Source organism: Larimichthys crocea, chromosome VII, assembly GCF_000972845.2.
Source record: "Larimichthys crocea isolate SSNF chromosome VII, L_crocea_2.0, whole genome shotgun sequence".
NCBI lineage: Eukaryota > Metazoa > Chordata > Actinopteri > Sciaenidae > Larimichthys > Larimichthys crocea.
Window position 1 is genome coordinate 19,961,115 of NC_040017.1, and position 16,462 is coordinate 19,977,576.

At 41.6% G+C, this 16,462-nt stretch overlaps 3 protein-coding genes across 4 annotated transcripts in view; all 3 read right to left on the minus strand.

The window, feature by feature from the left end:
- Positions 1-2,005, minus strand: part of LOC104939240 (extracellular calcium-sensing receptor-like) — a 9,962-nt gene extending 7,957 nt beyond the window's left edge. Inside the window, exons 1-2 of the mRNA XM_027280374.1 lie at positions 1,967-2,005; positions 1,544-1,614 (exon numbers count right to left, since the gene is read on the minus strand). Of these exons, the coding sequence (XP_027136175.1) occupies positions 1,544-1,614; positions 1,967-2,005 (110 nt within the window). The remainder of the gene's footprint in view (positions 1-1,543; positions 1,615-1,966) is intronic.
- An 806-nt stretch (positions 2,006-2,811) lies between these two features.
- Positions 2,812-7,001, minus strand: LOC104939241 (extracellular calcium-sensing receptor-like). The gene is made up of 11 exons (XM_027280375.1): positions 6,748-7,001; positions 6,099-6,342; positions 5,908-5,982; positions 5,614-5,793; positions 5,320-5,508; positions 4,743-5,204; positions 4,370-4,579; positions 4,012-4,135; positions 3,730-3,923; positions 3,339-3,620; positions 2,812-3,234 (listed from the first exon to the last, which is right to left on the minus strand). Exons 1-11 carry the CDS (start codon positions 6,999-7,001, stop codon positions 2,812-2,814), a joined length of 2,637 nt encoding a protein of 878 aa, XP_027136176.1.
- Positions 7,002-10,853: 3,852 nt separating this feature from the next.
- Positions 10,854-16,462, minus strand: part of plch1 (phospholipase C, eta 1) — a 58,686-nt gene continuing 53,077 nt past the window's right edge. For both annotated transcript variants that reach the window (XM_019269923.2, XM_027280919.1), the window contains 2 exons: positions 15,826-16,210; positions 10,854-14,676 (listed from right to left, as the gene is read on the minus strand). In XM_019269923.2, coding sequence (XP_019125468.1) covers positions 11,990-14,676; positions 15,826-16,210 — 3,072 coding nt within the window. In that variant the 3' untranslated portion in view covers positions 10,854-11,989. The remainder of the gene's footprint in view (positions 14,677-15,825; positions 16,211-16,462) is intronic.

A 16,462-nucleotide genomic window follows, 5' to 3' on the forward strand; every position in this document is an offset into this window, starting at 1 on the left:
GATCCCCAATCAGTAGCCAGTATTCCCAATCTAGATGTCACCTCTCTAACCTGTCCCTGACCCTCATTCTGTTCTGGAATCCCTCTATTTATACATTAACCTAAACTTTACCTTACCCTGCCAGTCTCAGTAAAACATCAATAAAGGGCAGTGCCTTCAAGACATGTAATAAATAGGAACAAACATTGTATAAGTTAAAACATCTACAATTAGCAGTGCAATCCTAATTTTTATAACACTACGTAACGTACATCAATATAAAATAGATTATTGACATTGTAATTCAGTAATCCAATAAGACAGGCCATTGTTAAACCTTACACTGTTTCAAACAGCTGTGGACACAGTTCAGTGGGTGTATTTTCAAGATTCTACCATCTAAACATACCAACCAGTCCCTTTTTGACGGGTAGGTGCTCAGTGTCTTTGCATCTTGCTGGGCCTTTACCTGTGTTCTTTGTCTGTTGTTCTGGTCTGTCTTTGTTGTGGACTAAAAAACAGCCCTTCTGTGTCTCAGGCTTAGCCTTTTGTTTTGCAGGCCTTGACCTTGATGTGTACATATGTACATTGTTGCATTTTGGTGTATTGAATTTGTGCTGCATATCTTTTCACAATGTGTTTTGAAGAGTTTCTTGTAATATGTAATGGAGTGAAGAGAAAAAATGTTTAATCCTTCGAATTCTAGTTAACAGAATAATGAATCTTGAAAGGGAATTTTTATTATTCTTTATTAGAGATTATTCAAAAAGGTAAAATGATAATGTAATTGTATTCACATTGGCCATGACATTAACACTACACACCGCACCTGCCTTCCTATGAAAATGATTAAGAAGGATATTCAGTTTCTTCAGGAGTTAATGGAAAGTTTTATTTGGTTGACATCAGAATTTATCAAAACAGAGCACAATAGAAGAATGAGTGACATTAATGGATTATTAACATTTGTAATGTGTTTCTAATGGTGCCTCATTAATGTCATATTATCATTTAGTGATGTCTAAGAACAGAAGAACTTTTTTTTAGATATTCAGATACCAATGACACCATCACTTTGTGTGCCTGCAAGGCACTTGTCAACTTCATACATCTAAATTACATTACAATTACATTATTTGATGAAAGGACTTTACATAACCCATATTCATGATAACATGCATCATACTGGGCCTGGGCAAATTAGAGGGATAACAGACAAATATGATAAAGAGTCATATGAGTCAGGAAAACTACTGGCCATCAGGTGTTTTCTTGGTGTTTTTTCAGGCCTAAAAAGAATAATAAACACTTTGGAGCAAAAAGGCAAGCAGTAATCCATAACTAGAGGCCAGGATAGCAAATATTTCCACAGCGACAACATACTTCCCAGGAGAGCTAACATAAGCAGGGACAAAAGCCACCCACACCGCACAGAATATCAAGCATGCTGAAGGTGATCAGTTGGCCTCATTGAAGTGGTCAGGAAGTTTCCGAGCAAGAAAGGCCAAGAGAGGCAGGTGGAGGCCAGCAGGCCAATGTAGCCCAGAACCAGAGAGAAGCCCACCACAGAGGCCATGGCACACCCAGGGTGACCTTTGACCCCTGGAAACCCAGATCTCGTCGTGGCACGGGGGGCTGAGGGACAGCCATACAGGGGTTATATGTGATGAGTCATTCTGAAGTCCCAGTTTTTTAATAGTAGTTTAATTATGTAAAGCCAGAATATATGAGAATAATCTTCAGAGATCATTTACATTTACTTTGAATTAATGTATATATACAGTATAATATAGTAATAACACACTACGTAACGTACATCAATATAAAATAGATTATTGACATTGTTAGTGAGAAGCATTTAAAAGTATATTCTGCTTCAATGGTAGTAATTCAGTAATCCAATAAGACAGGTCATTGTTAAAACTTACACTGTTTCAAACAGGTCAGTGGGTGTATTTTCAAGATTCTACCATCTAAACATACCAACCAGTCCCTTTTTTGACGGGTAGGTGCTCAGTCTTTGCATCTTGCTGGGCCTTTACCTGTGTTCTTTGTCTGTTGTTCTGTGTCTGTCTTGTGTCTTGTGGACTAACTGAAACAGCCCTTCTGTGTCTCAGGCTTAGCCTTTGTTTTGCAGGCCTTGACCTTGATGTGTACATATGTACATTGTTGCATTTTGGTGTATTGAATTTGTGCTGCATATCTTTTCACAATGTGTTTTGAAGAGTTTCCTTGTACTATGTAATAGAGTGAAGAGAAAAAATGTTTATCCTTCGAATTCTAGTTTAACAGAATAATGAATCTTGAAAAGGGAACTTTTATTATTCTTTATTAGAGATTATTCAAAAAGGTAAAATGATAATGTAATTGTATTTCACATTGGCCATGACATTAATCACCTACAGCACCTGCCTTCCTATGAATAAATGATTTCAGAAAGGATATTCAGTTTCTTCAGGAGTTAATGGAAAGTTTTATTTGGTTGACATGTAGAATTTAATCAAAACAGAGCACAATAGGAGAATGAGTGACATTAATGCATTAATAACATTTGTAATGTGTTTCTAATGGTGGCTCATTAATGTCATATTAGCATTTAGTGATGTCTAAGAACAGAAGAACTTTTTTTTAGATATTCAGATACCAATGACACTTGATCACTTTGTGTGCCTGCAAGGCACTTCATACATCTAAATTACATTAACAATTACATTATTTTGATGAAAGGACTTTACATAACCCATATTCATGATAACATGCATCATACTGGGCCTGGGCAAATTAGAGGGATAACAGACAAATATGATAAAGAGTCATATGAAGTCAGGAAAACTATCTGGCCATCAAGTGTTTCTTGGTGTTTTTTTCAGGCCTCAAAAGAATAATGAAACACTTTGGAGCAAAAATGCAGAGCAGTAATCCATAACTAGAGGCCAGGATAGCAAATATTTCCACAGCGACAACATACTTCCCAGGAGAGCTAACATAAGCAGGGACAAAAGCCACCCACACCGCACAGAATATCAACATGCTGAAGGTGATCAGTTTGGCCTCATTGAAGTTGTCAGGAAGTTTCCGAGCAAGAAAGGCCAAGAGGAGGCAGGTGGAGGCCAGCAGGCCAATGTAGCCCAGAACCAGAGAGAAGCCCACCACAGAGGCCATGGCACACTCCAGGGTGACCTTTGACCCCTGGAAACCCAGATCTCGTCGTGGCACTGGGGGGCTGAGGGACAGCCATACAGCACAGATGACAACCTGAATAAGAAGTGAACACATTTCACTGTTATTATTTTATCATCAAGTGAACTTACTCATAATAAAATGTTGCATTAATTTAATCAATAAAACATTATCCATACCTGTATACAGGTAAAGAAGAAGACACTTCCTCTCTGTTGGCCTGGACCAAACCACTTCATCAAGGTTTCGGCACCAGGTCGAGCTGAGCGGAAAACAGCAAGAACCACTAGGGTTTTAACCAGGAGGCAGGAAACACAAAGTACAAAGCTGATCCCAAAAGCTGCCTGCTGGAACCGACAAGCCCAGACTGATGGACGACCAATGAAGACCAGTGAGCACAGGAAGCAAAGCTTCAGCGACACAAGAAGGAGGAAGCTCAGCTCTGAATTGTTGGCTCGCACCTAGACGTGAATCAGATGTGGCCCATTCCATTTTAAAATAAAAATACTTCTCAAAGAGAGATTTAAATGCAAACAACAAATTTTCTGTTAATTCACTCTGCATACTCACCATAGGTGTTTGACGGTAGTAAATAAACACCACAAACACAGCTGTTGTCACTGTAGCACCAGACACAGCTGCTGTAGTCAGAGTAATGCCCAAGGTTTCATTAAAGGAAAGGAAGTCCACCTGACGACGGACGCAGGCTGTTTGTTCAACATTGGACCAGAACTCAGAAGGACAACGGTCACAGTGAAGGGAACCTGAGAGAAGGGAAAAAAATAAAACATAAAGGGGAAGATTAAGGTAGTAAACAAGAGGTTTTGTTAGCTTATGTAGTGGTTTCCTCACCAGTTATATTGCTAATCTCTCCATCAGCACATGGGATGCAGTCAAAGCAGCAGATAGGTTCACCTTTCCTGTTGGCCTTTCGGGTACCTGGGGGGCAGCTCTCACTACACACTGAAACAGGCACCTAAACAACAAGTCAATTCATTTGTTAATGACATAACACCAACATGATGATCACAGTAAATATTTAATTCATTACACATTTAAAAGATTGGCATGAATCAAGATACTTCCTCTTTAACTACCTGATTGGATCCTGTGCTCCACCAACATGATTTACAACATTTTGTAAAGTGACAACTTTTCTTTTCACAGCAAAATTGTTAGAAGTCATAAAACAATGGATTGATCTGACTACCTGATTGGATCCAGTGCTCCACTGAATAGCTGACTCATTAAGGTGGAGGTCAAACCCATCCACGCGACCAATCAAGACAAGTTTGAGCGGACCATCAGGGGTGCTCTGCCAGTTGACAAGGTCGTATTTTGCTGGAATATCGGCACCTTCAAAATAAAACATTTCTCCTTGTGGCGTGGTGACGTTCACTTTGTTCAAGTGCTGCAACAGCTGAAAGCACCAACATTTTGAAATATTAATGCTATATTAGAGGTTCTGGAGCATTTCTGTTATGGGAGAAACTGCCTGCTGCTTAATATCGCCCTTAAAAAACATCAAACATAGATGGTAAAAGTTTAAAATTAATCTCATAAATGTACATAACTGTTTTTACCTCTATGGGTTTGATGTTTTTTGGAGAGGAGCAAGTGGAGCTGTTGTCTTTGTTAGGGCAGGAGAGAAGGCTGTGAAGGGCGTGGGCTGCAGCATAAACAGCAAGGTACACATTATATGTCACTCTCAGCTGGGAGGTATCAGTAAAGTGATTCTGAACTCCCTCCAGGGACTCTGTCCCACTGCAGGGTGGGAGAGAAGCTTCCTGACGGGACTCCTTGCCCAGAGATGAAGTAGAAAGTAGACTGCATCCAAACTCATTTTGCCAGAAGTCTTTTAAAAATACATCATAAGGACGATGATTCGGGTGCAAACTTCTGAGATAATTCTGAAATCCAGGTATTGTTGAACTTCGAATAGCCACACCAAGAACACCATTTGTCACTTTAGAGATGGCAAGATCTTGAAGAACATCTTCACTGGTGCTCCAAGCCTCGCTGGCCAAAAACTGTCTGTCGGTCACCTACAGTAAGAGGACACAAATATAAAAAAAAAACATTTTGTTCGTTAAACAGTATATGTCTTTGTTTAATGAAAAATCACTTAAGTCTATATAAATTCAAATGCCAGTTGCTCACATTTATCTTGGCCAGTTCCAGAAATATTTTCTTTGCATCTGTATACCAGCAAAAGATCAGAATCACCTTCGCAGTCGAAGCTTTAATTGTGCGTGCTACACGCCTGGCATCACTCACAATAGTTTGTCTGTGGATAGTCTCTATGAACTCCAAACACACCCCTTTCCCCTGAACTGCCTCCTGAAATACCTGAAATATGGGTGTCAAAACCAACAAGCATGTTCATACAAACTTCTCATTTGTACATTTAATGAAGGAGATTTTTTTTTTTAGTATAATAACAAATATATACACCTGTATCGCCAGTTGACCATAATCATTGTTCACTACCACTGCTCCCATCCAAGTCCAGTGGAAGTGTAAAGCCAGTCGTGCCATAGCCCGGGCTTGGTAAACATCACTGGGGATTGTTCTGAAGATGTTTGGAAACTTTGTCCTGTCACTGAGACAGGGGCAGCTAGCCATGTAGCTGATCTGAGGGAAAGACACAGAAATATTATTTAAATATTATTTTAATACTATTTTTACAGCAGAATACCATTTCATTTTTTAATTAAAATGTTTGAAAAATATACTCACAACAGGCACAGAGAGAGGAGCCACAATCGTGGACAGGATTTTAGCTGTTGTAGATGCAACAGCACCAATCACCAAAGGAACAGGCTGATCACCTGTAGTAGTATTAGACATAAACAACATCTTTTTAACATTAATCATATATGTTGTTGTTTTTTTTTGGGATATAGAAAATGTTAACTGCATACTAAATTATATCAAACCATACCTGCTGCCTCTCTGGGTTCTCTATAAGTTGCAGAGTGAGGCATAGAGGCTGTTAAGTTGCAGTTGTATGTGTTTCCCCCGATTAGTGAAAGTGCAGCTTGCAGAGCCCAGGGCCATCGGCCACAGCTTTCAAGTATACGGTAGCCCAGCTTCACCCCTGGTAATAGGGTGCTGTTACGATTGATTTCCTCTACAGCAAACGCCATGGCATATACATGTTTTAATGTCTGTGGATCTAAACTGAGACCAGGGGAGAAAAAAGAAATAGTGGCTAAAATCAACTACAATATAAATCAGTGAAAGATACATTGATCATTATGATGACATGAATATATATATATATATATATATATATATATATAGATATATATATAATATATATATATATAATATATATATATATATATATATAGATATATTCTTTCTTTTTTTATCGATTCAAATCTAAATGTTCTTGTCTCAGATAAATGTAACTTTAAAGGTTTAATAGTACAAGAAACATCATAGCTCAACATTTTGTAGAATTAAATTATGTACCTGGGTTTATCAAACATATAAAAATATTAAAAAAAGTTAAAAAAATCTATGAATTACACAATAACAACCAAACATTCAACAAAAATATATGCCGTGATCAAGTTTTACCCAGTGCAAGGTTCATAACGTGGCAGCTTGGTGAAGTCCTGCTCTATAGCCGAAGGTATGTAATACAAATTTAAAAGTCCACCAATAATCACATCTCCATCCTGTGAGAGGCTCCTATTGCTCGATGCACCCCATCGGGTGCACACCATTGCTTGAACCACTTCCAGCCCCATCTGTCTCCCTACTATAATGACAAGCAGCAGGGGGAAGGCTGAGGAAGGCCACCGAGTGAGGAGCCAGAGGAACCAAGACATGGATGCAGCTGTTCTGGACATTTAACACATATACGGTAAGTGACTGTTATCTGAATGCCAGAATATGCATCAATGAGAAGTGCAATTAACTAAGTAAAGCACAATTCACAACAAACCTGACAAACAAGTGCATTAAGGACCAAAAAAATATTTTTAGCATTCAACAGTTCTGTTACCAAATCCCATTAAATTCAACATGACCAAATGTAACATCATAGCTTCAAGTTAGTTACCTGCAAAAAGAAAGGACATTATCAAGAGGAACGAAAAGCTCCTACCGCAATCTGAAAACGGTACCTTCACTAAAGCATACCCCCCCTCCAACTCTGCACAAGTGAAGTGCTGATGCGAGTATTTAAGAGGTTTAAAACATTTAGCAAAGAAGAGAAACTGATGACACAAGCAGCAAGCACAATTATTCCTCTCTAGAGTGATGCTGGAAAAACAACTCAAAGTGATTAGTATGTATGAAGTTAGGAGCAGCGGGTGGGTGTATATGTTTTTACAGTGGTTATGCTAACTGACTACGACACCAGAGACCGATACAAGCAATCCCAGAGAGAGGGGATACATGCAGCAAATGTGGGACCATTGGATACTTCGAAACCCACAATCAAGGCTAACAAAGAAACAGCTATTAGCCCAGTGGTCCAACATCCGTAATCGAAATCTACTATCACAACTAGAAATTACTGAAATACAACAACGATGCTATGGCAAGGGGGAGCCAGGACGACAGGTCAGCCGGGAGATGTCATCATCATCCCCACAACCAGAGATTGGGTATCAAGCCCCAACAGTTACCAACAGCCTCAACACAAGAGCTGCTGACCTGAGAAGGAAGATCGTGACCCAACTGGAAACCTGGAGCCCCCGACGAATACCGAAGCTGAGTTGCCAAGTACCTTCAGAAGATCTACTAGTGGATGTGAACGCTGCTCTGAAGACAATCTCCACAAGAACCATCGGAAGTACCCAGGAAGTACAACTCACTCTCCATACCAGAGGCACTCGAAACTGCCAAACAGCGACTAATAGCTCTGGCCACCCGGTTGAAGAGATACACCAAGGAGGGAGATACCAGGAGAATAAACAAGCTGTTCTCCACTGAACCAGCCAAGGTGTACTCTCAGTGGCAGGGAAACAACAACCAGTCAGACCCGCCAAGAGCTGAGGTGGAAAAATGCTTGAAAGACATATGGGAAAGAGAGGCATCACACAACACCAATGCCCAATGGTTAGGGGACCTAAGAGCTGACCACAGCAACCTACCAGAACAAGAACCAGTAACCATCTCAATGGCAGACATCCAAGAAAGAGTGTCAAAGATAAAGAGCTGGACAGCACCAGGCCCCGACATGATCCATACGTACTGGCTGAAGAAGCTAACTGCACTACATGAGCGCCTAGCAGCACAGATGAACCAGCTGCCAGCTGCTCAGGGATGGGACCCACCCAGAGTGGCTAACCCAAGGCAGGAAAGTCCTAATCATGAAGGACCCCCAGAAGGGACCCATCCCATCCAACTACCGGCCAAAAACCTGTCTCTGCTTAACATGGAAGGCCCTGTCAGGCATCATTGCAGCAAAAATAAGTAAGCATGTGGCTCAATACATGAGCGAGGCATAGAAAGGAATTGGCAGTAACACCAGGGGAGCCAAGCACCAGCTACTGGTTGATAGAACAGTCGCCCGAGACTGTAAGAAGAGACAGACCAACCTGTGCACTGCCTGGATTGACTACAAGAAAGCCTACGACTCAATGCCGCACACATCGATCTTGGAATGTCTGGAACTGTATAAGATCAACAGGAACCTAAGGACCTTCATCCAGAACTCATTGGAAATGTGGAAGACAACCCTAGAGGCCAATTCAAAACCCATTGCCCCAGTCAACATCAAGTGCGGCATATACCAAGGAGATGCGCTATCACCACTGCTGTTCTGCATAGGCCTGAACTCCCTCAGTCAGATCATCATGAAGAGCAGGTACGGGTACCGATTCCGTAGTGGGGCAACAATCAGCCACCTGCTCTACATGGATGACATCAAGCTGTATGCCAGGAACGAGCGAGAAATAGACTCACTGATCCACACCACCAGGATCTACAGCGATGACATAGGGATGTCATTCGGATTGGACAAGTGTGGCCGGATGGTCTCAAAGAGAGACAAGGTGATCCGGACTGAGGGGATTGACCTTCCAACATAGGTGATATCCAAGACAGCTACAAGTACCTTGGCATCCCACAGGCTAATGGAAACCATGAAGAGACCACAAGGAAGTCAACCACAGCCAAATACCTCCAGAGAGTAAGGCAGGTCCGGAAAAGTCAGTTGAATGGTAAGAACAAGGTCCAAGCCATCAACATGTACACACTACCAGTCATCAGATACCCCGCTGGCATCAAAAACTGGCCAAAAGAGGAGATAGAAGCCACAGATATCAAGCTCCTCACCATGCATGGAGGGTTCCACCCCAAGTCCAGCACCCTGAGGCTATACACTAAGCGGAAAGAAGGAGGCTGAGGGCTAGTGAGTGCCAAGGCCACAGTCCAGGATGAAACATCGAAAATACAAGAATAGATCAGAAAGATGGCCCCAAAGAATGAACTGCTAAGTGAATGTGCAGAGGAGGAGGAACAGATAACCTGGAGGGACAAACCCCTACTTGGCATGTACCACCGTCAGATAGAGGAAGTGGCTGATATCAAGAAATCCTACCAGTGGCTGGATAATGCAGGACTGACAGACAGCACAGAGGCACTAATTATGGCAGCACAAGAACAGGCCATAAGCACAACAGCCATAGAGGCCAGGATCTACCAGAGTAGACCAGACCCAAGTTGCAGACTGTGTAAAGAAGCCCCTGAGACAGTCCAGCACATAGTAGCAGGGTGTAAGATGCTAGCTGGATCAGTGTACATGGAGAGGCACAACCAAGTGGCTGTGATAGTATACAGGAACATCTGCAACCAGTATGAAATAGAAGTACCTAAATCCCGATGGGCCATACCACAGAAGGTGGCTGAGAACAACAGGGACAAGGTTCTGTGGGACTTCAGCTTCCAGACTGACAAACAGGTCCTGGCTAACCAACCGGACATAGTGGTGGATGTGGGGATCCCAGCTGACGCCAACATCAGGAAGAAGGAACATGAGAAACTTGAGAAGTATCAAGGGTTGAAAGAGCAGCTGGAACGGATGAGGAAGCTCAAGGGTAGCGTGGTCCCCGTGGTAGTGGGGGCACTTGGGGCAGTAACCCCCAAACTCGGAGAGTGGCTCCAGCAAATCCCAGGAACAACATCTGAAGCCTCAGTCCAGAAGAGTGCAGTCCTAGGAACATCAAAGATACTGCGCAGAACCCTCAAACTCCCAGGCCTCTGGTATAGGACTCAAGCTTGAGGATGACACGGATATCCCCCCGCCGGGGTGAGAAGGAGATTTTTTTTTATATAATATAACTGTATGTGTCCATTTTTCTTTGATTTCCAATAAACATTGTACTGATTCATAAAACTTAATAAAGTCATGGTGAATCTAAGTTGGAACCAGTATGGGGAATTGTATGCCCAGAGCAACAGGTGTGCCATTCGGCAGCTCTATTACACGGTAATTTCATGAGCAATTACATCCCATTATGTTCAAGGTGGCATATGGGGAAAGATGAGGCTGTTTATGACTTACAATAAACTGATTTTGAATGTGAGCTGCAATGATTCATTATCTTTTACTTTATGTATAACAGGAAAAAACACAGAATTAGTTGAAATCAAATATTTCAATATTTTATTGCATTGGTAGGAAAATGCTCAGTTCCTCAATGAGCAACAATACAAAGAAAAAAAGGATGGTGTAACACTGGAACAATAAAAAAAAAAAAGCTTCTTTGCTACCCTCCCTTCCTCAGCCTGGCCCTTTATAGTCATCACTCTGTCTTTTTTTTTTATTCCATTAAGTTATACAAAATGAAAAATCATCATAACCATAAGAGATTATTTTTGCAGTCTGTATCAAAGCAATTATAAAAATAAAAACCTTTTAACTCCAAATCTTTAAAATTTGCAAACATGTTTTCAAATTCTACAAATCATAGAGAGTAACAAGTCCAAGCATGGTGAAGTGTATGTAATATATTGTATTGCACCTAATACAAACAAGCCTATGTCCTCTGTTGTATCCAATGCAACTATTTGTTCTGTGCAATTGTTGTTGGGTGATGCAACATCTATTGTATAAATTGGTGCATAGTCATGCCTGACATGTTCACAGGTAACATGCACAAACAAAATAAATGTACAGTTAGAATTGCTTCTCAACTAAAACCCATCTCAGATTAAAAACAACGACAGGAATATTTACACACAACACAAATAAAGAAATACCACTGAAAAGAGAAGGAAGACTTACATTTGATCTTTGAAAAAGATGAATCCCATCGATTAAAAGTAGCTATTTGATTATACTACACATTCAAATCATACAAAGAAAGACATTTTCTCTCTGTCTAAAAACCCTTCTTCTTTCTTTTTCTCTTTTTTTTTGCTTCATAGTCAATGTACAAAGTTTGGACAATACATCACAGGGACAAAGATAACAAGTATGTGTACAATCAGTTTAGGAAGCCATTTGGAGGGAAACAAAGTTCCCAAATACATTTACACATTAAGAAGAATATAGACAATACACCGCCAGACTAGAAAGACCATTCACTATTGAATAGTGTACATTTCAAACAGGAATTTCATGCTGTCAGATCCAATCTTGGATTATATGTGGCATTTCACTTACATTATATAGACTATATCTTTCTCTAGAAATAGCCCAAAATAAGATTATCTTAACTGTTATAAGGGAAACATACTGGTATGTGGACATGAAATCAAACAATTGTATCTATTTTATTGATCTTCTTGGCTTTTGGTGTAATAAAACATCATAACTGTCCACTGCTTGATCATTGATCTGTTTTTATGGATACGGTCAGAGTTATAGTCTGAGCAGAAAGTAGACCTCAGGCTCTGACACAGAGTGGTTGGAGTCAGCAGGTGGAAGAGAGTCATCGGTATAGTACCGATCTCCATAATGATCCCCATTTCCATAACGTAATGATGTACAAGCACCTTCAGGAAGTCCTCTGTCCTCCAGCTGACCCAGGTAGCCTGCTATGTAAGACCCAGTAGAGTGTCTGTTAGCTGGTGGATTCTGTGAGGCGGGTTTATTCCTCAATACTACCCCACCAATGCTGGCAGTACTATTGATCACCATGCCTGCCCGAGGCTTTAGAGCATCTTGCTGTCTCTCACGGGCACGGTTGTTGATGTGACGCACTCGGCTTTGGCTCCGAGAGGATAGACGACGGGTAAGGAGTGGAGGGGAATCATCTACATCCCTGGAAACAACAGAAGCTATACTTGTTGCCTGTGGCTGAGGTTGTGGGGATTTTGATTCCTGATGCAACTGAGTAGACTGTGGCCTATCTCTGTCACTATCATCCCCCTCCAGACTGACCAGCTTACGTAGCTGTTCTGTAAGTGGATCACAAGACTGCGACTGAAAAGTTACTTCCCCCATGGTGCCCATCCTCTTTTGCTTCCTCATGTGAGGAGTGATGAAACTGCGACTAATTATGTGGTATTTGCTCTGAAAGTTACATGATATGTCTTCAGAGGTCAGGTCTCCGAGGGACTTGGACTTACATGGACTGGGGGCTGTGGAGTCTATGGTACCAGGCTTGGGTTTTGTTGATAAAGTGCCTAAATTTGAGTGTTGCGAAACTCTGGATTCAGGTTGTGACTGCTGGCTTGTATTATTAATGGAAACCTTTTGGTTCCATGGCTGCTTTGGGGTGCATGATTGTGTTTGACTTTGGGAGTGCAGCTGGGTGTTTCGAAGAGCTGAAGGCTCTGATGGGGGCGTAATGCAGTCATAGTCCAGGTGGCTGTACACCACATCACAGTCTGATGTAGGGGAATATAGGCCTCTGTCTCTACAGATGTTTATAGATGTGGCAGATTGTCCAGGGAGGCTTTCAGAAGAGGAGAACCCATTCTGGTAGCAGCTTACTTGCTCCCTCTCCATTTGTTTATACCCTAACCTATCTTGATGAGACTTATTTAGGATCTGGCTGCTACCATAGCTCCTCTGTTGTGTGTAGGAACTGCTAAAGTCTCTGTTAAGGGCCTCAGAATTGCTCTGAGGAACAGGGTAGCTGTTCTGACGCAGTGGACTAGGGTTGGAGGGTCTAGAGTTGGTGGGTCTGTGGAATGGAGAAGGCTGGGACTTGCTCTGGTGTTGGTAGTGATAAGAAGGTTGATTCATTGGGAAGGGACATTGTGAAAACACTACATGTGGTGCATGTGCCGGATACTGCTGCTGAAGATCGCGGTATGGTGAAGGCTGTTGGGAGTAGTGGGAAGTAGAATCATGGTTTTGGTAAATAGCATGGCGTTTGGTTGGACTTATGAGCCCCTCCCATAGGCTGCCATGTTTCGGTGAGGTCAGCACCTCCAATGGATCCTCATCAACATTTATCTCCACTTCATCAAAAGCATTACCAAATGAGTCATGGAGAAACTGAAAACAGTTGTTGTTTACAGAGGAGCCCATATACCTTTTAGAAGTACCCCGTTCTATCTCTGGTACTGGTGCTGGGGGATCATACACTTCCTCGTATACACTCTCCTCGGCCTCTTCAGTTTCTTCACTCCCGCCCCTCTTTCTGTGCATATCATCCCAACCCACATTGTGCCCCTTCCCTAAACTTTGATTTGCCTTTGCTGATGACATCAAGCTCTTTGGTGTACTCTCTGCCTGAACATGAACTGTCTGTTTCTTCAGGTTATACACTGATACAGGCAACAGTACTTCCTCATCCAGAATGGTGTACACCTCCTCAAGCTCAGCAGTTTCTGGGCTGGAAAGGAGGGCTGAAGCAGGTGCATCTGTGTGGGAAAGGCCTGGGATGTCATGTTTTACATTATTTGTTATGTGATCTACCTTTTGGGGACTTATTAAGTGTTTCTTGTTAGTAGATGCAGTGCTAGACTTCAGAGGAGATCTAAAATCTTGCAGTGCTTTTGGAGTGGTACGCCTGAAGTTTGAGTGGTTGTGAGATAAGGTTGAGAGATCATTTTGGTCAACAGTGTTTTCAAACTGACCAATGAGAGCAGAAATAGAGCCACATGTGTCTTGTTCATTGCCTAAGGATACAGCGTCAATGAGTCTGGAGATAGTGCTGTCGTGTAAAGAGCTGGGACTCTTCAAATCACAGTCCATGCTCACAGGCGAAAGAGGGGCCATAGAAGAGGGGGCAGAGGATGATGACGAGGAGATGGATGGCGCAACTGTGAATGATGTGCTGTTTGATGATGTTTCTGGTTTATCTGATCTCATCTGGTTGTTTCTGGAAGATGAGACAAAGCAGTTTTCCTCTGTTCCTCTGGTGATGACCTTTGATATGTTGACTCCATTGTCTTCTGACTGGTAATTGGCGTAATCTTCTTCCTTTCTTACTTCTCCTTCGCCAATAACCAGATAAGAAGCCTCTTTTTGTCGGTCAAATTCTTTGTTTCTGTTGACGTATGTCTTAGCAGGGGAAGAGGTGCTTGGTTCAATAGAGAATGATGATTCAATGAAAGGGTCCAAAGAGGAAGACCTGGGCCTGTTGAAAACTCCTGTGGACACAGAAAATGTACAAAAAGATTAAAAAAAGATAGACTTATCTACTGGTATTTGATGCAGAACATCAAGCCAACCAACAATCAAATGACAACAATTAACAGTCCAGCCAATACAAGGCAATACACAGACAAATGGATCACCAAGTACAACTGTGAAGGGGAAGCTGGAAATGAGGCTGTGGAGGTTTTAAAAAAAGGAGAATCCATGTTTGCGTACTTTAGATTAGGAAAGAGATGGTCAAATGGGACTGGTTTGGTCAAATGGGATCAAATGAGACAGTAATATTTTTCTCAGACCACTTTGGAACAAAATACACTGGGTGGTTTTTGAACAATGCAACCTTCAGACAAGAGGTATTTTAAATTACCTGCAGGAATATCCTAGTCAGTTCTCTACTATAAAGAAGCACAACAAATGAAGATGGGACAGAAAAAGCATGTTAAGGCATCATGGAGAGTAGACTGTAGTCTGTCAGTTCACATGGTTATTGTTTATGAGTTTGAGATAGTTGGAGGACGATCAGTAAAGGAGAGAAATAAGAAAGAGAAAAAAGAAGTAGAAAGTAACATCTTACATTATTCAATGTGTAAAGTCAGTGAAAAACGCTGCTTTAAGACATCTCCAAGTGTGTTATCACAAAAAGTAGAATTCTGCCATACAGTCTAAAGAAATTACTTACAGTTAACCAAATGCTAACTTAATGACACAGATTGCTGTGACTTGATTTTGTGTTTTGTGTATTTGAAAATGAATCGGAAATCTTGCAAATTTCTTGTGCCAATTAAACTACAACGTATGTAATTTAGGAGTATTTTGTATAATTCCAAAATATATGTAAAGGACCAGTGTGTACGATTTACTGGTATCTAGCGGTGTAGTTATAAGCTGCAACCCCCTCACATCACACTCTTTTTTTCTAGCATAAAGGAGTTCAATGTGGCAGACTCGGCAGACGTGGAAAAGGACCTGTGGTGTCTCATTGTAAGGTAACAACAACATGACAATTCCGTGGATTATACACTAATAAAAACACAGTTATGCATAATATATTAAATTTCTGCCATATTCAGTTAATCGAGCCCCCTAAATCTTACACACTGGACCTTTAATTCTTTGACTGGGATGAAATAAAAAATACCCACCAATGATAGAGTCTGCACAAATGTCTTGTTGTTCCTTGTCTGAGGAGCAGAGAGACAGCTGCCCTTGCAGAAGCCTGTCTAAGGGCATGGAGATAGGTCTATGGGTGAGAGGGGCTCGGGGCTGGAGACGCTTTTCCACCCTTCCTTCCTTCCCTGACATGCCCTCACCTCCTGCTCCTGCACCTGTGCCATTCTTTTGTTCTGATATTGAAGCCACTGACTCCGATAGCGCAATCTTGGTCTTCTTCCGTCCTTTTGCTGGGGCACTTGCTGTGCGCCGCAGGAGGTGATCACTGATGGAGCGTTTCCGAAGACCACTGTTTGTATCCACAGACGACTTGGAAGATCGGTTGAACAAACCCCGGATACCTCGCAGCTGATTACCCTGAGGGCATGAGCAAGAGGACAGGAAAGAAATGAGAAATGAAAAAAAAAATCAACATAGAGAAAAGGAAATGTGTTTAACACATGGTGCAGTGACTTCTGGCATAGAATGAACATTTTCACACAAGTTAGTGGTAATATTCATGGAAATAATAAATATATTCCATGTAATGAACTTAGTTTACAGCAAATGTAACAACGGCATGCTTTTATATGCACTGCCTATAGATGGCAGCCTTACTCCTTACCACAA

Excerpts from the sequence above, each read along its gene's own strand:
- LOC104939241 (XM_027280375.1), bottom strand. The coding sequence starts at position 7,001 with ATGTCTTGGTTCCTCTGGCTCCTCACTCGGTGGCCTTCCTCAGCCTTC. Across the intron at positions 5,509-5,613 it reads ATGGTCAACTGGCGATACAG|GTATTTCAGGAGGCAGTTCA; the intron begins GTGTATATATTT and ends CCCATATTTCAG. Across the intron at positions 3,621-3,729 it reads ACTACCGTCAAACACCTATG|GTGCGAGCCAACAATTCAGA; the intron begins GTGAGTATGCAG and ends ATTCACGTCTAG.